This window comes from Ovis canadensis, chromosome 20, assembly GCF_042477335.2.
Source record: "Ovis canadensis isolate MfBH-ARS-UI-01 breed Bighorn chromosome 20, ARS-UI_OviCan_v2, whole genome shotgun sequence".
Classification (NCBI taxonomy): domain Eukaryota; kingdom Metazoa; phylum Chordata; class Mammalia; order Artiodactyla; family Bovidae; genus Ovis; species Ovis canadensis.
In genome coordinates, this window is record NC_091264.1 from 34,695,665 (window position 1) to 34,719,904 (window position 24,240).

A 24,240-nucleotide genomic window follows, 5' to 3' on the forward strand; every position below is an offset into this window, starting at 1 on the left:
TCTTAAAAGGTCAGAGAAAACCGGTGAACTTTACAAAGACTTCTGAAAGGAATATTTACCCTGACTCCCAAGAATACCTCCACTGAATCAAGTTTGCTCTTAAAACAGAAGCCTCATTTTCTAGAAAACGCTTGTTCATAGACAACCTCATTCCCTAATTATTTCAAGTCAAGGGGTTAAGCATTTTCAAGCAAATTCTTACAACACACCCAAAACAATTCTACCTACTGTGGTATCAGCAAGCAAAGCAAGACTCAGATGGCCAACAAATTTACCTTTCTAATAAATGCTGCAAGACTTGGGGCCCAATTTAAGAAGCCATGTTTAGGTCAGTCATCAAACTGCAGGAAGAGTAAGGGTGAAAGAGGGCTTGTGCTGTTTGGGAAAAGGCAAATTAAGTTTGGGGCAGAATAATATGGGAAAATAAAACTATTTTTTTTTAACAACATCTGCTTCCTAAACCAAGGGTATATCTCCTGCAATCACTATTTCTAAAGCCATTTTTCTTCTGCTGTTGGACAGACTTCTGAGTTGTAGACAATGAGATCTGATTCAATGGAATCTCTCGTATAATCTTGTCATGTATACCTCCAATGTCAACTGATAATAGAACAGGCTTTTCTGCTCTTGCTATGCATGCTGAGAGGTGCACCAAGTGAACATTTTCAAAAACTTCCAAACCTCAACCACAAAGGAGCCACAGAAGTGCTGAGGGACTGACGTTGCATCTGCTTCGATTTCAGGAGCAGAAAGTCTTCTTACCTTGCTTTCTTCCCCTTCAAACACCGACTGGTGGACGTTGCACGCGAAGAGTGAGTTGGGGAGGTCGGTGAAGTCCGTGATGGCTTGAAAGGCCTCCTCCGTGAAACACTGAGTCACGGCCCAGTCTCTGTCTATGCAGCAGAGCAAGAACAGTCCTCCATCTTCCGGGATGCGGCCCTGCTGCCCCAGGCTCCTCATCCCAATGAAGTAAGACTCTCCCCTCATTCCTGAGGATACAGAAACGGACGTGAGTTAGAGTAGGAGTCGATCCCTTATAGCTAGAGTGTCTGGGACAGATTCCCCTCGATCTCTAAATTACAACTTTCCAGACAAATTGGTTTCTGGGCAAGAATCCAGTCCCTGCTATGGGAAAAAGACCCACTTGAGCAGGATTGGAATTTGAGGCTAGAGATACTAGCCCAGATGTCCAGTGTTTACTGGACTGGGGACCTAGGAAAATTACCTAAGTTCCCTGAGCCTTGCTTCCTTAGGAGAATCAAATGGACTCAAAAATGCAGATTATAAAGTGCTTTGATAACTTACATGATGAATCCAATACCACAGCCGTAACTACTAATGCTTATCATTTCTTGAATTCCAGGAATCATTCTAAATGATTTACATGCCTTAACTGGCCTACTGACTCTCCACCACAGTCTGCGAGCTTGGTACCCATATATCCCCATTTTACAGAGTGGAAAACTGAGGAACAATTAAGTAACTTTGACAGGGTCCATGAGAAAATGGCATGACTAGGCTTCAAACTCAGGGAGTTTGGCACTAGAATTCACTCTCCAATACCAAAGAAATGAAGCAGATCAAAATTAGTACAAGTCTACATTTAAGGAAATACAATCTATTTCATGACCACCTGAATCCTGATCAGGATAATTCTAATGGTTAACCATTTATTCACAATGAGAAGACACACGCACACACACACACACTCACAGATACCCTCTTCTGCCTAGGATAATTACGTTGAGAAATTTGTGAACACCAGATCTTAAAAAATCAATACTGGGCTTCCCTGGAGGTCCAGTGGTTGAGAATCCACCTGCCAATGCAGGGGACTTGGGTTTGATCCCCGGTGCAGGAAGATTCCACATGCCGAGAGGCAACTAAACCCACGCGCTGTAACTACTGAGCCCATGCACTCTAGCGCCTGAGCTCCGCAACAAGAGAAGCCACCACAAGGAGAGAGCAGACCCTGCTCACCACATCTAAGAAAGCCCTCACACAGCAATGAAGACCCAGTAAACTAAAGTAAAATAAACACACAAATTAAAAAAACATCAGTACTATCCTAATTGATCCATGGTATACAGATTGTTCTCCCTCAGCAACCCAAATATGAAGCTTTCCAGTTTTAATCTCACTTATCAGTGCTCCATCATCATTCTATTATCTCATCTCCCCTTACACTCAAAACTGTACCCTACTGCAGCCAGCTGGGAGAGTTTTCCCAATTTTTGATACATAATCCAATAGATTTCATCAGCCTTCCTGCATACTTCAATGACAGTTATCTACACTTTTATTTTGGATCTATTTTCATGCCTATCATAGTATTCTGTTCACACATCACTAATTAAAGGTGAAATAACTTGCCCGTGGGTACCCAGGTATGGCTGCCTGGCAGTTACGATGTAGCCGCGGGATCATCCTCCATTTTCCCCTGTCTCAGCAATGCAGAACCTCACGGTGAAATTCAGGAAGGCAGTGTTGCAAAATGTCACTCCATCCCCACCCAGTTTAGTTAAGACACGAATTCTAGATCCCCAGACAAATATGGGTTTCTGGATCTCGTGGCGCAGCTGTAAAGTATCTGCCGGCCAGTGCAGGAGACTCGGGGTCAGCCCCTGGGTTAGGAAGACACCCTGGAGGAGGAAACAGCAACTCACTCCAGTATTCTTGCCTGGGAAATTCAATGGACAGGGGAGCCTGGTGGGCTACAGCCCATGGGCTCGCAGAGTCAGACATAACTGAGCACGCACTTATATCTTTCTTGACTCTGTGGTATTGTGATGAGGTTGTTTTTTGTTTTCATTTTTCCTAGAAAAATGTCCAAATGGCATCCTGATAAACAGTGCTTGATGGCAATATAAAAGGTGCACTACAGATAAAATCTTAGAGTTGGTTAGGAACAGGAGCCAAAAATTAAAGAATTTGAAATAATAATTCAAAAATCAGATCACTACAATTGTGGAAAATAAAACTATCATTCTGTATAAAATATAATAGAACTATTCCTGTATTCTAAATTTCGCTAAACCCCAATTAATGCAAAATTTTCTGTATTTAAATCAAATACTTATTTTCAATAAAAATATGGTACATGGTTTAAGCTTTATTTATTCCACAATGAATCCAAAATACATGAATATTTTTAATTAGAAGAAAAATCAATAAAATACTTCAAAGTGTTTATTTCCCTTCATATTCACTTATACTGTTGTTTCATATATTTTTCTGAATATCTGTAATATATTACAGTATAATAGGCATATTAACTTACATTTATTATTAGAGTACTAACAAGACTGAGCAACTGAACAACAATTATTTTAAAAATAATTACTAAGAACATTCAGACAGTTTTACAGTTTACCCTTGAACAAGGGCGGGGGGAGACGGGTGCAGCACCAACCAACCACACAGCAGAAAATTCAAGCATAACTTTACAGTCAGTCCTCCTTGTACAGAATTTCACATCTGTAGATTCAACCACCCCCAGATCCTATAGTATGTATTTAATGAAAAAAAAAATAAGTGGACAGATAAGTGGACCTGTACAGTTCAAACCCGTGTTGTTCAAGGGTCCACTGTATTCACATCAATGCATCAAAAGAAAACCTTCTGATAATAAAGTTATAATCATCCAGTATCATGAAATATAGATATTGTCAATCCTGATCTCGTTTTTCAGTCTGTCCTTCTTAGTTAACATGTTTTTAAATTAATCACCATTGATCCCATAATGTTCTCAAAAGGGTCTGAGAATGTTTCAATTATTCTTTTTTTCCAAAGAAAATTAAAATCCATTGCTGAACAAATTAATTAAATAGGCCAAATATTAAGCCTCACTCAGGACTCATTTTAATCTACGCAAATAGCCTTAACTTCTGTTCTAAGCTGTAACAATACGATTACCTTCATGAGACTTTATTTTAAGCTCATTACTTTCAGTAAAGATTTAAAAGGTGAATGCATTTTTGGCAAACAACCTAGCCTTCTTACAAGGGGAAATATTTTTAAAGTCAGAGCTCTGAACAAAGAAACTCTGGTTTCTCTTTCCAGTTCCATTACCTACTCACCTTATAATTTGGAGAAGTCAGTTGATCATTCTATGACTCCATTTATCCTTATAAAACAGAAACAAAAACCTCTCTGCCTCCCTCAGCCAAGTAGGAAGAGGCTGAGGGATGAAACAAGAATGAAAACAAGTGATCAAGTCATTATTTAAGTCACTCATTAAAGGATATGTATAATACTAGGAAATACTATAAAAGCACATCATTGTGATCACCACAAAGGAAAACGATTATGCTTTGGTATTGCTACTAACCTTTAGCAAACTCACATAAACAGAAAGAAAGGAGGAGGCTGGTGATTAAAAAGAATTCCAGCCACAATTGCCTACACAGCTTAAGAAGATTTACTTATGTTGTCATTATTTCTAATCTGAGATCGGTCATCCAAAAGAGAACAGCTGCTTTCAGCTCAAAAGGCATCTCTTCCGGGAGCACTCCCTGACCTCCTCCAGCACCCATGAGGTTAGCATCCTTCTTCCCTAAGTGCCAGCGGAGCCCTCTCACGGCTCACTCTACACTGTGATCACCTTCTCTCCAACCAGACTGGTACTTCTTGAGAGCAGAGACTGAACAGCCTTCACCCAAGGTATCTTCAGGCTAATACATCTAGAAAGCCCTCAAAATGATGTTAGACTGAATTAATGAATTATGGGAAAAGGACTCATTGTCAAGAAATAACAGATCAGCAAATGCATTACAACAACCAACCTAAAACATATACACTGGGTGGGATGGGGTGGGGTATACTTATAGGTATACTTATGGATGACTCATTATGTGTACAGCAGAAACCAACACAACATCGTTAAGCAATTGTTCTCCAATTAAATTTTTTAAAAATATACACACACATACACATATACTAATAATTCATTATTCATTTCAAATGTATATACTACTAATGAAAATTAACCCATTCATTTCCAATGTAATTTTTTAAATGAGATATAACAAGAACCATTCAAAGAATTTCTGTAGCTAAAATTAAAAATTTATGGAGAATAATTAAGATAATGTTTTAAGATGTATGCTTTTTGATTACATGAGTTCACTGAAGAAAAAACTGAAAAAATCAGAGATGTATATAAAAAGAAAATAAAAGTAAACCATAATCCTACTATCCAGAAACTCGGCTAATATTTTGGTATATTTAGATCCACTGTTTTTGTTATGTATAATTTTGAAACAAAATCGAGAGTTTGCTGTTTAGGATCCCACACTGACATGGCCAGGAGCAGTCCCCTGTATCATTACCTATTCTCTGCAAACATTCATTTTAATAGCCACATAGGATCCCAGTGTATAGATCTGTCATAATTTATTTAACCATTCTTCTGTTGTTTGACATTTAGAAAGGATGTGCTTCCATCATTACATGCCTGTGGAAAAGGAAAACCACTATTCCCTTTTACAATATAAAGTCTCCCCCTGGAGAACCTCAAAACTTCTTTAGATGCAGAGGAGAGACATCTTCATGAAATACTGGAAAGAGCCTCCGGGGTCTGCTTGTATTCTGGTCCCACTATAAGCTGTATGCTTTGGGGGCTGTGGTTTCCATGTTAGCAAAATGGAGAAAACCGTGGCCTTGTCTACTGTGCACAGCAAATGAGAGGAAGCAAGTGGATGTCTTTTGAAACCTCCAAAATAATACGTGGATTAAAGTTATTTATTACTATACATAGGCTCATCGGCAGCAGAGGAACTGGCGCTACAGAGGGGGCCACCTACCACTATTAAGGCTGTATACAAGCTTCAGACTTCAGTGAATGTCCATGACGTTAAGCTCATGTCACTAAAATGAGAAACAAGTAGGGATGTGTCCCTGAGTACTTGCTATGGGTGTGCTTGGAGAGCCATTAGAAAGCAATGATATTTATAAGGCAAAAGCAAGTAATTAAAAAAAAAAACCTGCCCATCCCCAAACACCATCAATAGCAAAAAGAACTGTTTATTGAAATATTACCAAGTAAGTAGCAATGAGAACACAAGTGATTGAATCCCACTCATTTTATTGGAAGGGGAAACCTGGAGAGAGACAAGTTTTCAATGATTTCATTACTTTGCTATAACGTGAACATGACTTCATCCAAGATCCTCCTATAACATGATGGAACTTATCAAACAGACACTGAGTCCTAAAATGAAGACAGTATGGTTCCTACCATGAAGATGAGCCACTGGACACTTAAGATACTTGTTCAGCATCAAAGAAGTAGCAACTGAATAAATATTTGTGGCATAAATAAGTGAATACAGTCTCTCTCTCCAATAAACTTAGATGGTCTAGACATTATTGGGTTTCTGCCCAAGGAATTAATCTTTCCCAAACTCCCGCTTTTCATTCCTAACATCTTTTTAAAATATGGTATAATTAAATACATACCGGGGAAGATAACTCAAAGAGACATCTGATTCTGATGGATATCATTGTCACAGTGTTATCAATAAGCATGAGAGGCAGATTTTTGAATTACAGAATCCTAAAAAAACCCCTTTCTAGGAATGGAGTATAGCTCATGAGATTGGGGAGCCATGCATTTTGCCCATAGGAGTTCCGATCTAGACAGTCTTAAACTGAATATAGAAGGAAGGAGAAATCACACATAAGCACATGAATGCAGCAGAGAGCCAGGGCAAGAAAAATAAAAATAAGTATCCACTGAGATGCTCACGCTGGCTTCACTGTCAAGTAAAATCACCCGATTAATAGTGTGATGTCTGATCTATAAAAAAGAATAACACTGTCTTGGAAGGGGTGGTGGGGTGATAATATCATTTAAAAATTTTTTTATTTATGTATACTTCATCTTGGCTGCACTGGGTCCTTGTTGCCGCACGTGGGCTTTCTCTAGTTGTGGCAAGTGGGGGCTACTCTTTGCTGTGGTGCACAGGCTTCTCACTGTGCTGGCTTCCCTTGTTGTGGAAGGTGGGCTCTAGGCATGCAGGCTCAGTAACTGTGGTCCAAGCTTAGCTGCTCCACGGCATGTAGGATTTTTCCAGACCAGGGATCGAACCCGGGTCTCCTGTACTGGCAGGCGGACAGACTCCCAACAACTAAACCACCAGGAAAGTTCTGATCATAACATTTTGAGTTCTCTCAACATGGAGAAACCAACACTTTCGATTCTGGGTACCACTCAGGACAGAAAAACTGGAGATTTTTCCAGCAGAAATGACTCCATCTGACCAAGGGGTTAAAAGTCATGTCATCTAAGAAACAGGATCTTGGGGAGACACAGTACAGGAAAACACAGGCAAGAATTTTTGAGTAACGTCCATAACCTTCAAACTCTAAAAGAGGAAATATTATTTTTTGTGTGCCTGGCCCTAAGAAAGTAGAAGTCAAACCAGAGGGAAAGAATCCAATTTAGTAAAAGGAGCCATGGATCTTTGTACAATTCAGGTTACAACAGAAATGTCTTGCCTCATGTCTAAGTGAGCACCGTGTCCCAGCAACAGCCGATGAATAAGCCCCACAGAGAATCCTCATCTATCTCGTGGGATGTCACTGAGAGAATCCAAGTGAGAGGGTAACAGGCAGGAAGGCCAGGGGTCTCCAAACGGAGGGAACAGGCTGGAAACATCAGACATTTTTTATCTCTCCCTTAAGCAGCAGGAGGAAATAAACTACTAGTGTCAGATTTTTTTTTCCCTTCTCCATACAATATTAAAACGTGGTTTCTCTACAGAAATGTTTTACTTAAGCTATGTTAATGAAACTATGTATTTGCTTTGGAATTTGCCTTTCTTCGAAATGGTTCCACCTATGACTAACTTTTTTTCTTTTCTCAAACCTTGGGCTAATAATAGCTCAGCAAACCAACACTCATATCAATTGTTTTATGGCTGTTTTATGACACACCTCATGCCATCCTATCTCAAAAATGCATATTGTCCAGAATTGAAAGAGACATGTGTACCCCAATGTTCATCACAACACTGTTAACAATAGCTAGGACATAGAAGCAACCTAGATGTCTATCAGCAGACAAATGGATAAGAAAGCTGCAGTGCATATACTCAATGGAATATTATTCAGCCATTAAAAAGAATGCATTTGCATCACTTCTAATGAGATGGATGAAACTGCAGCCTATTACACAGAGTGAAGTAAGTCAGAAAGAAAAACACCAATACAGTATCTTAACACATATATATGGAATTCAGAAAGACGGTAACGATGACCCTATATGCCAAGACAGCGAAAGAGACACAGATGTAAAGAACAGACTTTTGGACTCTGTGAGAGAAGGCGAGGGTGGGATGATTTGAGAGAATAGCATTGAAACATGTATATTACCATATGTGAAACAGGTCGCCAGTCCAGGTTCGATGCATGAGACAGGGTGCTCAGGGCTGGTGCACTGAGACGACCCTGAGGGATGGGATGGGGAGGGAGGTGGGAGGGGGGTTCATGATGGAACACATGTATACCCATAGTGGATTCCTGTCAACGTATGGCAAAAAACACCACAATATTGGAAAGTAATTAGCCTCCAATTACAATTAAATTAATTTTAAAAAATGCATATTGTAAGAGAGGGGCCTGGTGAAACTCCATCAGCCTTGAGGTGTCTCTCTTAACTGATTAATGGCTTTCTAACAGATATAAAACAGCTTGCTAACACTAGCAAGGGGAGGGGGGTTCTCCGTCCCCCTTATTATGTCTATGTCAGAAGCTTTCTCTGTCCCTTATCATTTTAATAAAACTCTACTATACAAAAGCTCTTGAGTGATCAAGCCTGGTCCCTGGTCCCAAAGTTAAACCTTCTTCTTCAGATCACGAATCTGACACCGTTCACCATAAGCTAGCACAAGGACCAGGGAGATGTCTGGCTGACACTTCTTTTTAAAGTCCCTCATCACCTTGACAATTTTATCTTTCCATGCAGTCATGGAAGAGGGCTTCCCTGGTGACTCAGACTGTAAAGAATCCGCCTGCAATGCAGGAGACCTGGGTTTGATCCCTAGTTGGGAAGATCCCCTGGAGAAGGAAATGGCAACCCACTCCACTATTCTTGCCTGGAGAACCTCATGGACAGAGGAGCCTGCAAATCCAGTCCATGGTGTCACAAAGAGCTGGACATGACTGAGAGACTAGGCACACACACATGGCTGAAGAAAATACACAAGAAAAAGAGTTTCTGTTTATCTCCAAGCTTAAAGGTGCTAAAGAAAGGGGACCTTACATATAACCTTCAACAAATGCTTTCTCCAGGGTCGAAACCCTTATCTGATGCTCATAACAAATCTACCTAAATTTTCTGTCTTCCAGTTTATTCAAACTAGAAAGCAAGGACTTAAAAAAAATAGGAAATAATTATTTACCAAGGGAGTAAAAAGAAACCCTTAAGTTTATTTTGCCTTAGACAAAAGAATATTAAAGATTTGACTCATCTGCTTTCTTAAATTATGAACAGGAAAGTAAAGCTTTTTGCAACAAGGGCAATAAACAGGAAAAAGTGTGCCTTGATTCCATGTTATAGCCAGCTGAGAAGGCTACATCAGGAAACAGGATAAATGGAAATGATTAATGACTAATTCATTCTGACTTTAAATTCAGTTTTCACTGAAAAACCAGTAAATGGATTAGGGGAGAAGTGTTACTTTGGAAGAAGTTAAAGATGATCATGTCAGCTTGAATATTAGTGATCAAAACTAAAATGCAATATATTGCATTAATAAATAGTAGAAAGAAATGCCTATAGATGTTTTTCAGTTGAATATAACGGTTTGTGTGTGTTATATTGCTTCAGTCATGTCTGACTCTTTGCAACCCAAGGACCATAGGCTCCTCTGTCCATGGGAATTTCCAGGCAAGAATACTGGAGTGGGTTGCCATGCCCTCCACCAGGGGATCTTACTGACCCAGAGATCGAACTCATGTCTCTTATATCTCCTGCACTGGCAGGAGGATTCTTTACCAGTAACATCATCTGCTGCTGCTGCTGCTAAGTCGCTTCAGTCGTGTCTGACTCTGTGCAACCCCATAGACAGCAGCCCACCAGGCTCCGCTGTCCCTGGGATTCTCTAGGCAAGAACACTGGAGTGGGTTGCCATTTCCTTCTCCAGTGCATGAAAGTGAAACGTGAAAGTGAAGTCGCTCAGTCATGTCTGCCCCTCAGTGACCCCATGGACTGCAGCCTACCAGGCTCCTCCATCCATAGGATTTTCCAGGCAAGAGTACTGGAGTGGGGTGCCATCACCTTCTCCAGTAGCATCACCTGGGAAGCCCCAAATATAAGGGTAAATAAATCCAATTCAATTTTTATAAAGAATAAAAACTTCAACCTAGGGACTTCCCTGGAGATCCAGAGGTTAAGACCACCTTCCAATGCAAGGTTCAGTTCCTGGTAGGAGAGCTAAGATCCCACATGCCTCATGGCCAAAAAAATCAAAACATAAAACACATCAAACAAATCTTTTAAAAAATTTAAAAAAGAAACCTCAACATATAAGTTTTACAGTGTTCAAACCCCTTTAGCTCTAAAATTAAGTGATCTTTAATGATACCTGGGGCAAAATAAGCTTATTAGAAAACAACTTACATGAATAAGGATAATCATTTTATGATGTATCATCAGCTTTCAATTTTTGCCTGGCCTTATGGTTAAGGTCCTTTTGATGCCTAGTTAGAGCCTCTTGAGGATAAGCTAGGCCTTGTGCTCATTTTTGTCCATCTTATAAAGAGATTGAAGTATAATATTAGCAGCAACAAACCATCCCAGCCATCCTGGGCTACAAAGGAGAGACAGGATATTCTTAGGCTGTGCTCCAGAGAAACCCATTCGAGCTCTTTCTCAAATATAATGGAGCCTATTTAATTCAGTGGCAGAATCTTCACACCCGCTGAGCTGTGTGAACCTCATGCTATTCTTGATCCCATTTGGGATCAGTCTTGAAAGAACGAGGAGCATACAGTGTTCAACTTGTGGTTTTTCAAAAGAAATTATCCACATTCCTCACTCCTGGCTCCCTTTAGGACACCTTCCGGGACCACTGTTCCACGTGAAGCCCCCACAGGACAATAATTCAATTAATTCAAGTCCCCAAGGAAGCAGCTTCTTATACATTTTTATGAAGATTTTAAAAAGGCAAGCTGTTGCTACCATCTCTTTTTGAGTTGGATTCAACAACAGAATCCAGGACTACAAACCCACCCATCCTAATATCTTTACACCTGCAGGGGTTTAATGCCCATGGTCTCCCAAGATCATCTGCAAATCCTGTATATTTTTCTGATGGACAAAACAAAAAGGGAAGGAAAACCCTCACATTTTCCTAGGTCATATGGGACAGGCAGTTAATGGAATTTTGTAATCCATTTCTGTAGCCCTTATTGACATCATCCAGAAAATGTGTTCCTAACAGGCTTTCAGCAAGGGAAAAGAGTCAGAGAGAGGAAACATTGCCTTTAATGAAGGGTATAAGGGTGAGGGGGCTTCCCAGGTGGCTTAATGGTAAAAAAAAAAAAAAAAAAAAAAAAAACCAAAAACAAAAAACCCTGGGAAATCCCACAGACAGAGGAGCATGGTGGGTCCAGAGGGTCACAAAAGGGTGAGACATGACTAAGCGACTGAGCAACGCAGTGCACACACTCAAGGATGAGAAGGTTGTTATTAAAGACCAGAAAATCTGTTTCTATAAAGAATAGCCTACAATAAACCAGAGATTTGTTGAAACAAACAAGCACTATTGCAGCCCTCACCCAAAAGAGAAGAGGTCCTATCACCGTATCAGTTAAGGCGCCAGCGGGAAACAGATGGCATGCTCGAGTCGGAGAATTTGAAGAGTTTGATAAAGGAGCTGTTGACAAAGGCGTGGGCAGGCTCTAGGAAAACCACGAAAGAGAGTGCAAAAGCCTGGGCTAGCGCCACCCCTAGGCAGTAAGAGGGGAGAAGAGTGGAGCAGTTTCCAGAACCAAGATGCAGAGGGCCAGTGGAGAGGGCACCCAGCAGACCTTCGGTCGCGGGTTACAGTCAGTCCTCAGTGCCACCACAGACAGGGTGCTGGGGGGAGTCAGTGTTCCCATCTTGCTCTCTTTCTCTGATCTACTGGCACCTTGCCTTGGCAAAACTCAACTGGGAACCAGAGAGCAAGGGAGCTGGGATGTGAAGTACCTGGGTCAGCCTCTGGGGCACAGGATGGATGGACAGAGGCTTTCTGGGACCAAGTGAAGAAATCAAGTATGGTCTTCATAACTGAGTGGTAGTCTAGAAGTATGACGGGTTAATTTTAGTAAAACTCATTCTAAAAATGTATAACATCACAGATTCACCATTTCTGATGGACTTCTTCTCAAAAGCAAAAAGACAGAAAGGGGAACCGACAGCTCTGGTCCAAGACTGATGCCTGCACCGCTGTGGAAGAGGTATTCCTGAGCCCGGGACAGAGGCAGATGATCACCCTCTCATCATGGCTCTAAGAAGAAGCTTAAAGGAAGCCCCAAGCCTCCAGAGGAGCCAAGTAATTATATGCAAAATAATTTCACAGGAGGATGAAGCTTCTAAAGGGAGCAGCAAGGCAGGTGAAGGTTGCTATGGTAACCAAAGTAAGATGTCATCTTTCCCCTTCTGTTTTCAGATGGGACCTAGGGGACTGGGGCGAAAGGGCAGAGAGTTAAAGAGGCTGCACCTTCAGGAAAATACAGCCAAGAAGGGTCTGGGTTATTCAAATATTCTAGTAAGAAAGGAAAGCCAGACAGGAAAGCTGCCAGGGGAGGAACGGGGTGTGGAGAGCTGCTCAGAACTCACTAGGAGTTCAAGAAGGCAGGTGACACTCTCTCTAATTAGATTAGCAGATAACAATCAGCATGGTTGTAAGGCCTTTTTAATACAAATATAAAAGGACCTGGTGGGCTACAGTCCATGGGGTCGCAAAGAGTCGGACACAGCTGAGCAATTAACACACACAAAGGGACTAGGAAGAAAGATTAGTAAACCTATCTCAGTACCCAGCACACATAAGTGGAGTCATGCTGCTGCTGCTGCTGCTGCTGCTAAGTCACTTCAGTCGTGTCCGACTCTGTGTGACCCCAGAGATGGCAGCCCACCAGGCTCCGCTGTCCCTGGGATTTTCCAGGCAAGAACACTGGAGTGGGGTGCCATCGCCTTCTCCGCCATGACTCCCCAAGATCTAGTAAATTCAATACAAAGGGTTTTTCCACCCAGCAAACTCGGACACCTGCAAGAAGGTGACTGTCTTCCTGCCCAGATGGATCTTACTCCCTCGTCAGTGTGAGAAAAAGAGTCTTAAGTCAAGGCATCAGCCTCCAGCTCTGTCAATAAAGACAACAATAATAATAACAACAACAGCAGTCATGCTGGGCTTCCTTTGTTCTGAGGGCTCTATCTGTATCAAAATATGGACAGCTGTGTGGTCCTGACCGACAGACTCAAGTTGTCCTTGCTCCTAAGCCTCAGTGCTGGTCCCCAGTGCCTCCTACTGACATCTCGCTCATTCTGAAATTCACATCTGGGGCTGCCACCTGCGCACCCCACTGTGAGCCCACCTGCACCAGTCAAGGCCACGCCTCAGTGACTCCCTTAATCTGTCCCATGTCTGCACCCTCATGACACCTTGTTGTGCCTTACCTAGCCTTCTTGTCATCCACTCTCCACTGAGGACAAGGGTTGCGTCTTTTCCACCCGTAACTCCTGTCGCTGCTAAATAAGACTTTACTGGGGAGTTGGTGATGGACAGGGAGGCCTGGCGTGCTGCAATTCATGGGGTCACAAAGAGTTGGACACGACTGAGCGACTGAACTGAACTGAACTGGAAGGTAACCTCGACATTTCTTTTTGATTTTTAAGATTTCTTTATTTGGGGCTGCACTGGGTCTTCGTTGCTACGCGTAGGCTTTCTCTAGTCGCAGCAAGCAGGGGCTCCCCTCTAGCTGTGCTGCCCAGGGTTCTCACTGCAGTAGCTCCTCTTGTTGCAGAGCACGGGCTCTGGGCGCCTGGGCTCCATAGCTGTACCACACGGCTTAGCTGCCCCGAGGCACATGGAATCTTTCCAGACCAGTTTTGAACCCCTGTTCTCTGCATTGGCAGGCAGATTCTTAACCCCTGGGCCACCAGGGAAGCCCCCTGACATTTCTTGAATTGAATGGAATTCAGGAGTCCTGCCTTTGACTCTCAGCTCCCCGATATACCCACTGTCTAACAGTAGGCAAGTAACTTAATCCTTCTGTATTCAGTGTCTTCACCCCTGACATACGGAAAACAGGAGCGTGTATGCCTTAGCGTGCTGTTTTGAGAATTTAACAACAAACACAATAAGGCGATGGGACAAAAAGTTAGGGCTCGATAATTATTAACTATAATTAGTATCGGTCATCTTAGTTCTCTCCCATGACACAGGATCTCTTCCCCTCTTTCCTAGAGTCATCAGTCTTTTTACACACAGAGAGGCGAAGTGTAGACTTTGGGATTGCTTCACTGGGTCTGAATCCTGGTACAACCACTTCCTGGCTGTGAGACGTTGGACATGTTACTGAACGTCTCTGGGCAGCGTATGCAACATGAGGGCCATCATGGTATTGACTTCATAGGGTTGTTATATGGATTAAAGGAACTCTTGTTGTTTAGTCACTAAATTGTGTCTGACTCTTTGCGACCCCATGGACTGAAGCCCACCAGGCTCCTCTGTCCATGGGATTCCCCAGGCAAGAATTCTGGAGCGGGTTACCATTTTCTTCTCCAGGGAAATCTTCCCCACCTAGGGATCGAACCTGCATCTCTTGTATTGGCAGGAGAGTTCTTTACCACTGAGCCACCAGGGAAGCCCAAAGGAACTCTAAAGTCAGACAAACCCAGACTCTAATCCAGGCAATCCAGTCTCAGCGCTGTGAGACCACAGTGAGGCAGTGGTCCCCGGTGATGGGGTCTGAATTCGCCTTCTGCCACTATTTTCCTCGGAGATTTCAGGCAAGTTAGTTTCGTTTTCCATAGCTATGATTCAGGATGATGGAGGGGCCCAAGTGAGATCCTCGTGGGCCCAGATCTGGACCAGAGTCCTGCGGCAGTAACCACTCAGGAGATGTTAACACCTGCTGACGCTGCTGGCGCTCGTTACTCACACGGTCTTCACACTTTCACATCTTCATCTCCCAGATAACTGTTTCCTTCCCAAGAAAGGCATACTGTGCAGTAGGTCCAGAGTCTGACATAATTTCAGACCAAGATTAAGAACTCTTCTTCAGTTTCTCAGCCCCTGATCTTGGCTTGCTAATCCATGTTTCCTGCCTGAGTTTTACTTGCCATTCTCTTTCCTTTGAACACCATTTTCCAACTTGGATAAAAATGCTGTTGGCACTTAACCATAGACTCCGGGGTTCCTTTCCAGGGAGCTCTCTGCCCTTACTGCTTTCCCCACCACTAGCAAAGCATCTTCCACCCTGGGAGGGCCACTCAGCCTCTCCTTTCTGCCTCCTGTCTGCACATGTGTTGTTATTGACAACATTTGGCAAAGCGAATCCATTTATTCATGTTTTTACATCGCCTCCCATATGGTGAGCATCCTTGCTTCTGTCTGTAATAGTCTGTGCCCAGCACGGCTCCCGGTCCACAGCGCTGGCAAGATAAAAGCAATGTAACATCACTACCACAACCCACAGCCATTGCTATTCTCTCTCTCCATCTCTCTGTCCCCTCCCTTTCTCCTAATAGATGGTGCAGAGCCCTGCTCATCTTTCATTACCACTTTCTCAACTTAGCGACTTCCCGAGTCTCAGATTTTCATTGGTCTCCTGCTGTGTTAAATCCAGAAGGATGAGGGTTCTCACCCTCCCTTTTCATTGCTGGCGCAATTCACCGGTTCACTCTTGGTCTGAAAGTAAGTCATTGTCCTGACGGCTTCAAGTCACTTTTTAAATCCTTCCCTTCTTTTTATTTCCTTCGGTTGCAGATGTTTTCTTTTTCTCCCTCCCTCCTTCCTTCCCTCCCTCCCTGCCCCAACACCCTCTTCTCTCCGCCCACTTCCTTCTCTCAAGCTTACAATCACAGTAATCACAGTATCTGTTAGGTTCCTAAGGGACCAAGTGCAGACTGGATGCGTGCGTTGTCGGGAACAAGAGCACACCTCCTCCTCTCTAGATGGAGCTGCCTGCCCGCAGCCTGTTTATCTGAGGCCACCGGCTGAGAAGCCGACACAGGCTGGGCAGTTTTCCTCCACACTGTCAGAAAGTCACAATTCTGGATGATCCATAATTAGTTCCTCACTTCTGGTGCCATGTGTTGTTTACAAGAAAGAGCTGACCCAGATTCTAGCTTTGAAAAAAAAAAAAAAAACAAGCTGAAACGTTTATGAAAGTCCTTTCTGGTCAGCTGCAACTGGGACCAGTTGTTCTGAGGGGCCAGCTCACTTCATCTCTTTCTCTTCCAACAACCAATCAGGGGCCAGGCTCATGAGAACAGAACTTGGTTGCTAGGAAGGTTTCTGGGGAAAAGCTCCAGGAAGGTCATGTGAGACAGACTGAGCCAGTGGAGGAACCAAGTACTAGCAGCCACGTGAGCTTAATCACTAACACACCTTTTGAGGATGGGTGACTGCCTTTCCTGGCTCCTATGCCGCCTTACTCCAAAGACCATGCTTGAAATGAAGTGTTAGGATGGTGTATGTATATAATCCCTCTACTTGGCCAAAAGACTAGATGGAAACACTTGTAGCTTTAATGAACTGGACCATTATGGTGGGTACCATGATAATCAGGATGGCGGCTTCACCATTTCAGGTTGCAGGCTCCTGACAAGTACAACCAGAACAGTGTGAGAGGCCTGCCCAGTGTCGTTCCAACAGGACACTGGAAGCTCTTTACATCAGAGGAGAAAACTTGGGCCCCTTCTCCTTCCTGCTCCTCTAACCAAGTTCAGTTCAGTTCAGTTGCTCAGTTGTGTCCGACTCTTTGCAACCCCATGGACTGCAGCATGCCAGGCTTCCCTGTCCCTCACCAACTCCCAGAGCCTGCTCAAAATCATATCCATCGAGTCGGTGATGCCATCCAACCATGGAATTCTCCTCGAATTCAACCCGGAATTCTCCAAGCCAGAATCCTGGAGTGGGTAGCTATTCCCTTCTCCAGGGGATCTTCCCAACCCAGGGATCGAACCCAGGTCTCCCACATTGTAGGCGGATTCTTTACCAGCTGAGACACAAGGGAAGCCCAAGAATCCTGGAGTGGGTGGCCTATCCCTTCTCCAGCAGATGTTCCCCACCCAGGAATTGAACTGGGGTCTCATGCATTGCAGGTAGATTCTTTACCAACTGAGCTATCAGGGAAGCCCCCTCTAACCAAACCCAGCACCATTCCATATGTTTAACTGGAAAAATCAGCCAACAAAATGAAAGCATATTAAGATATCCAAGACTAGTATTTATGACTGGGTTCCCAAAGCCTGATTCAGTACCAGGAATGGGGCAGTACGAAGGATGAAAACCAGTATTTGAGGCCAACCTGTCTATGTGAGAGACTGTTATTTGTCTCTTTATATAGCTACTTCATTCTACCTTTCAGATGATGGTGTGAGTCACAGAGCAGATACTCAAAAACATTTGTTACATAAATCTGGACAACTCTCTTTTTTTTTCCTTCTCACCACCAGTTCTTTTTTTTTTTTTTTTTTTTACATTTTCTCTATTTTCTACATTTCTGAAAAATTGTTTCCTCCTTTCAAACAGAACTTCAATGGCCTTTTCACTTAGAATGTATTGTTGCTGTTGTTCGGTCGCTAAGTCATGTCCAACTCTTTGCAACCCTCTGAACTGCAGCACGCCAGGCTTCTCTGTAATCACTATCTCCCTGAGTTTCCTCAAACTCATGTCCACTGAGTCAGTGATGCCATCCCACCATCTCATCCTCTGTTGCCCCCTTCTCCCCTTGCCCTCAATTTTTCCCAGCATCAGGCTCTTTCCCAACGAGTCAGCTCTTCACATCAGAATGTATAATTAGCTCAAATACCAAATATGAAACATTAAAAGTGTAATAGGTATGTGGCTATGAAAAAAGGATCTGGAAAGTGCATAATATGAGGAGGAATGAAAGCAAGTCTAATCGACCACTTCAACATGGTCTGGCCTTGGCTTTGATGTGGGGAGGGTGAAGTCTAGTACAACAGTCTTTGTTCCCTTGTTCTTGGTGTTGTCACCACTCTGTACCAGTCAGCACAGCCACCCTTCAGAGTACCTAGCAGTCTATTTAAATCTATGCAATGGGACTGCAGTATAGGACACTTGTTATTTTGTATACTTCAGAGAGGAGACTCAGAAATATATCTGTGACAAAGAAAGAGGGAGTGAGCCACATAGATATCAGGGGAAAGACTTACCAGGTTTTGTTAAAAAAAAAAAAAACTGGCATAAAGAAAAAAAAATCCAACAGTGGCTGAAGTGTGATGGGAAGGGAGGGTGGGAAGAATGAACTCAGAGGGAAAGCAGGAGGCCAGGACACACAGCGCCTCACAGGCTACGAACAAGGTTTTGCTTTTTGCTCTAAAATAATAAGCCGCTGGAGGATTTTGAAAGGAGGAGTTTCATAAACTGACTTCTGTTTTAAAATGATGTTCTCCGGCTGCTATTTGGGGAATCAACCAAAAGTGGAAGGAGGAGACCAATTAGAAAACAGTTGGCAGCAGCTCAGGCAGGAGGTGATAAGGATGGGGACCAGAGAGGTGGCAGGTGGAAGGGTGAGAAGCAACAGGCGTCTGGAGATTTTTAATGTACCAGCAGCATTTTGCTGATGAACTGGATATGGCGCCGGGGAGGATTTGAGGATAATGCCAAGGTTTTGAGTACCAAGTTGCCATTGCCAAAGATGGAGGAGACTATGGAAAGGACAGGTTTGCAGAGAGAAGATGAAAAGTACAGTTTAGGACAGGTTAAGCTGGAGATTCCTACTATCCGTCTAAGTGATGAGCAGTAGGTGCTCTGAGTTCAGAGTTCATGGGAGAGGGTGATGTCACAGATGATATTTAAATCCATGGGGCCGAATAAGGGAGTTTAGTAGGAGAAGAGGTCCAAGGTCTCAGCCCTGGATCACAGCAGCATTCCAAAGCAAACATGGGTGTGTTGTAAGGATTCAATGAAATGATACGTGTACTTTAAATGTACTGGGAATCTTCATTAAGAATCAACAAGCTTATGCACACCCCTCCTACCCCCTGCTAGCCCCTACCTGGATCCCCCATCCCACATCCCAGGGACCTGGACCTGGGAAATTCTTCATTGTTCAGGAAGGAGGTGCACAGAGAAAAGAAAATCTTGTTCTCCCCATGAAGGCTACAAGGGGGAAAGTTTTCTGGCTTATTTTCCAATCTGGAATGCTGAACATTTTCCCACAGTAACATAAACAGTTTCTAAGATCTCTCAAAGCAGAAATCTAGTACTTTATCTCAAGTACATCATGCATATAACAGCCTTTTGGGCAAGCCTGGGGATCTGGTCATAACTTATGAGGTTTCTCTGAGAAAATACCTTCCAAATTCCAAATGACTCAAGAGAAACACAGACTTAAAAGGAGGCAGACTGACTCCTTACATAAAAGCACACATATAAGTTCGTAAGATGGATATATCAGGACTTCCTTTAAAAGCGGTGTTCTGGGGACTTCCCTGGTGGTCTAAGACTCTTCGCTCCCAATGCAGAGGGCCTGGGTTCGATTCCTGGATGAGGAAGTAGATGCTACATGCTGCAACTAAAAGATACGGAGTGCGGCAATAAGGATTGGAGACCCCACATGCCACAACTAAGACAGGACAAAGCCAAACAAATACATAAAAATAATGAATATTTTTAAAAGACAATTTTTTTAAAAAGTGGTGTTCTGTAACGTATAGCTAGCAAGAATAAGCAAGTCCAGCGACGGTCCCTTTGCAGACTCTGTGTCATTTTAACCATCACCACATCTTTCCGTGACTCTTTCCCTATCTCAATTCCCAGTGCTCAGCAAAGGAACAAATAGATCATAGAAAATGTTTAAGTCCAAGATAAATCCCCTATCAAGCTGTATTTCTCCATCATAGTCTTTATCTTGCTACACTATAGTTGTTTAACTGTCTTCTTCCCAATTAAGTCTGTAAAGACTTGGCTGTATCTAGTTCACATTGTATCTGTAGACCCCAGCATAGCACCTGATACCTAGCAGAGACTCACTAGAACTTCTTAAAGGGAATCAAATCAGCTTTTTCTCTGGCAGTCCAGTGGTTAAGATACTGCGCTGCTACTGTGGCGGGGCGTGGGTTTGATCCCTGGTTGGAAAACTAAGATCCTGCATAGGGTGTGGCACTGACAAAAAATATAAGTAAATCAACAAACAAACCAAAAAGTAGTTAAAAACATAAAAATCAGCCTTGGTCTTAATCCCCTCCATAACATGTAAGTCTCCTTGAAAGAAGGAGTGCTCGCTTCGGCAGCACATATACTAAAACTGGAACGAGACAGGGAAGATTAACATGGCCCCGCGCAAGGATGACGTACAAATTCGTGAAGCGTTCCATATTATTTTTCAGAATGGGAGAAAATAATAGCAAAGGAAGCAACCGACAAACAACTAATCTCAAAAATATACAAGCAACTCCTGCAGCTCAATTCCAGAAAAATAAACGACCCAATCAAAAAATGGGCCAAAGAACTAAACAGACATTTCTCCAAAGAAGACATATAGATGGCTAACAAACACATGAAGAGATGCTCAACATCACTCATTATCAGAGAAATGCAAATCAAGACCACAATGAAGTACCATTTCACACCAGTCAGAATGGCTGCTATCCAAAAGTCTACAAGCAATAAATGCTGGAGAGGGTGTGGAGAAAAGGGAACCCTCTTACACTGTTGGTGGGAATGCAAACTAGTACAGCCACTGGGGAGAACAGTGTGGAGATTCCTTAAAAAACTGGAAACAGAACTGCCATATGACCCAGCAATCCCACTGCTGGGCATACACACTAAGGAAACCAGAATTGAAAGAGACACGTATACTTCAATGTTCATCACAGCACTGTTTATAATAGCCAGGACATGGAAGCAACCTAGATGTCCAGCAGCAGATGAATGGATAAGAAAGCTGTGGTACATATACACGATGGAGTATTACTCAGACATTAAAAAGAATACATTTGAATCAGTTCTGATGAGGTGGATGAAACTGGAGCCTATTATACAGAGTAAAGTAAGCCAGAAAGAAAAACACTAATACAGTATATTAACATATATATATATATGGAATTTAGAAAGATGCTAATGATAACCCTGTATGCAAGACAGCAAAAGAGACACAGATGAATAGAACAGTCTTTTGGACTCTGTGGGAGAGGGCAAGGGTGGGATAATTTGGGAGAATGGCATTGAAACATGTATAATATCATATGTGAAATGAATCGCCAGTCCAGGTTCAATGCATGATACAGGATGCTCGGGGCTGGTGCAATGGGATGACCCAGAGGGATGGTACAGGGAGGGAGGTGGGAGGGGGGTTCAGGATGGGGAACACGTGTACACCCGTGGCAGATTCATGTTGATGTATGGCAAAACAAATACAATATTGTAAAGTGAAAAAAAAATTAAAAATGAAATCGCATCTCTTATGAAAAAAAAAATAAAGAAGAAAGAATACAGAGGGTTGCTCCAAATGAGGAAACTGACCAATCAACTGACTAATCAAGGAAGGTTCAGAAATAACAAGACATGGGGATTTACCCCCAGGGTAGAGTTACTCAGATTGGCTTGTGGAAACTCAGGGAGGGAGAAAGCATCCATAGGACTAGCCTATGAGGGCTATGGCCTCAGAAGTATCTCCTGCCTTTCAGATGGTCATGCTTTTTTGCTTAAATGATAATGTAGTTTCCCAGGCTCCACCGTCCTGAATTCTTAGGAGTTGTGTTTGAGGGGAGTTTGATTAGTTATTTGCAAGGACACTTGTCTGTTTCGAAAGAACATTTTTAGGATGCACGTATACACGTGTGCTCTGTTAATCTGCAGACTCATGAAGCATATTCATGCTTTCCTCTCTTCTCTTTTGCTCTAGACAATGTCTTATGGCAACTGATTGTCCATAATGATCGATTTATGACCATCCTCTCTAGCTTCTCAATAACAAGGACTTTTTAAAAGGTATTTTTAAAATGGAAGCATAGTTGATTTACAACGTTGGGTTAGTTTCAGGTGTACAGCAACACAATTCAGTTCTATAAACATATATGCATATATACTTTGTTTTTCAGATTCTTTTCTATGTTATTACAAGATATTGAATATAGCGCCCTGTGCTGTACAGGTCTTTGTTGATTATCTATTTTATATACAGTAGCGTGTATCTATTGATCCAAACTCCTAATTTATCTCTCCCCTCTTTCTCTTTTGATAACCGTAAGTTTGTTTTCTATGTCCGTAAGAATAACAAAGATTATTTTACACACACACAACTCCATCTCAATATCCAGCATACAACAGGCACTCAATAAACATCTAGAGAGCGGAACTGTCTAACTGGCTGCCTAGGCTATTTTTTCCTTCCTCTTACTCTTTTCTATAATAAATGGTAATTTATAAATCATCAACCAAACCTTAGGATCCTAACGGGCTGAACTCTGTCCCACACCACTAGGAGCCAAACATTAATAACAACAGAAGATAAAGGCTGGCGATGGCAGCGTGGGCACAGTAGAAGCCCAGGCAATCTATGGCCTCAGAAGTGCCTTTACGGGCACAGTAGAAGCCCAGGCAATCTATGGCCTCAGAAGTGCCTTTACAGAGGAAACCACAAACTGTTATCCAAAACTAACTTGGAATTTTTTTTAAGCTGATCATTGTCAGATCAATCACTGAACTATTTCTATAGTGGATAATGAAAGACTTCTGGCTACAATTTCAGGTCTGAATAATTTAAAAGATCCATGAGGATTAAACCATTTTCTTCTGCAATTTCATCCTTTCAGGGCACTCTTGACATCACTCATCATGAAAAGATTGAGGATGAATTTAGAAAACAGAGATAATATTTCAACTTTTGAGCATTATATAGAAGCTTGCAGATTCCTCCTTTGAAGTTACGCATTGAGAATCTGCTCTGTGCAAACCACCATGATGCTGCTTCAATGACTGATGCCCAGTTGGGCAGAAAGACCCACTTCTGAGCAGGTGGCAGAGGAGGGCCACCAAGATTACAATTACACAGAGACACACAGGTTCCAGACGGAGGGATCAGTGAGGGGAGCAGCAGAAAAGGTGAGCAGGCAGCCCTGGAGACTCAGGGGAGGAAGGGCTCCGGCTGGAGAGAGGAGTCAGAAAAGAACTGTAGGAAACGAGCAGTACTGGAGAACGGATGGGGGCGGGAAGCAGCCTGCATTTAGAGGGGCAACAGGGAGCGGGGTGGGGTGCAGTATATGGAGGAAGGAGTGCACAGGGAATGGTGTTTAGAAAACCACAGGAGTCCAGAGTGACACATGGCGGGGAGGGGGAGAGGCCATATTGTGCACTTTTCCAAGGCATCAATCTGCTTCCAGTGAGGACAAAAAGGCAAGGGTGAGGAGTGCTGTTGAAGCAGCAGAGCATGCTCATCAGAAATTCATTCCAAATTCCCAGGGAACTCAGCTATGAGTGAGAGGGTTATGCAGCAGGAAGACCACGTAGGTAGGTTGGTAAGAACCCTGCCAACAGGGTTCCGCAAGATGTGCTGTGGACCAAATTGTGTTTTCCCGGCCAAATACAGAGCTCTGTATTTGGAGATGGAGCTCCTGACCCAGGGATTGAAACTGCCGCTCTTGCGTCTCCTGCATTGGCAAGTGGGTTCTTTACCACTGAGCCACCTGGGAAGCCCTTTTAGAGAGTAATTAATAGTAACTGAGGTTTAAAGGGTGGACCCTTATAGGATTATTGGCCTTATAATACCTCAAACAAGCCCAAAGAGCTCATGTGACAAGACAGCAAGAAAACAGTGGTCTACAGGCAGAAAGAGAGTCCTCACCGGGAAGCACATCAACTGGCACTTTGACGCTGGACTTCTCAGCCTCCAGCACTTTGAGAAATAAATTTCCATTGTTTACGTCGCTGGTTCTGGTCCTTGGGTACCAGACTGAGTTGACCCATACAGGAAGTGATGACAGGTTTGGAAAGTGAGAAAGGGGCAGGGATGAATAAGGAGGAGAATCAGAAGAAAAACCTCATCACAGAG

The 24,240-nt window shown here is 42.9% G+C and overlaps 1 protein-coding gene and 1 non-coding gene across 2 annotated transcripts in view; one reads left to right on the top strand and one right to left on the bottom strand.

Annotated features, from left to right (window-relative positions):
- The window catches only part of RCAN2 (regulator of calcineurin 2), a 275,904-nt gene that overhangs the window by 224,752 nt on the left and 26,912 nt on the right, over positions 1 to 24,240 (bottom strand). Inside the window, exon 2 of the mRNA XM_069562685.1 lies at positions 763 to 989. Coding sequence (XP_069418786.1) covers positions 763 to 987 — 225 coding nt within the window. The 5' untranslated portion in view covers positions 988 to 989. The remainder of the gene's footprint in view (positions 1 to 762; positions 990 to 24,240) is intronic.
- On the top strand, positions 20,467 to 20,572 carry LOC138426124 (U6 spliceosomal RNA). Its single transcript, XR_011251548.1, has one exon. It is a non-coding gene; the product is annotated as a U6 spliceosomal RNA (small nuclear RNA).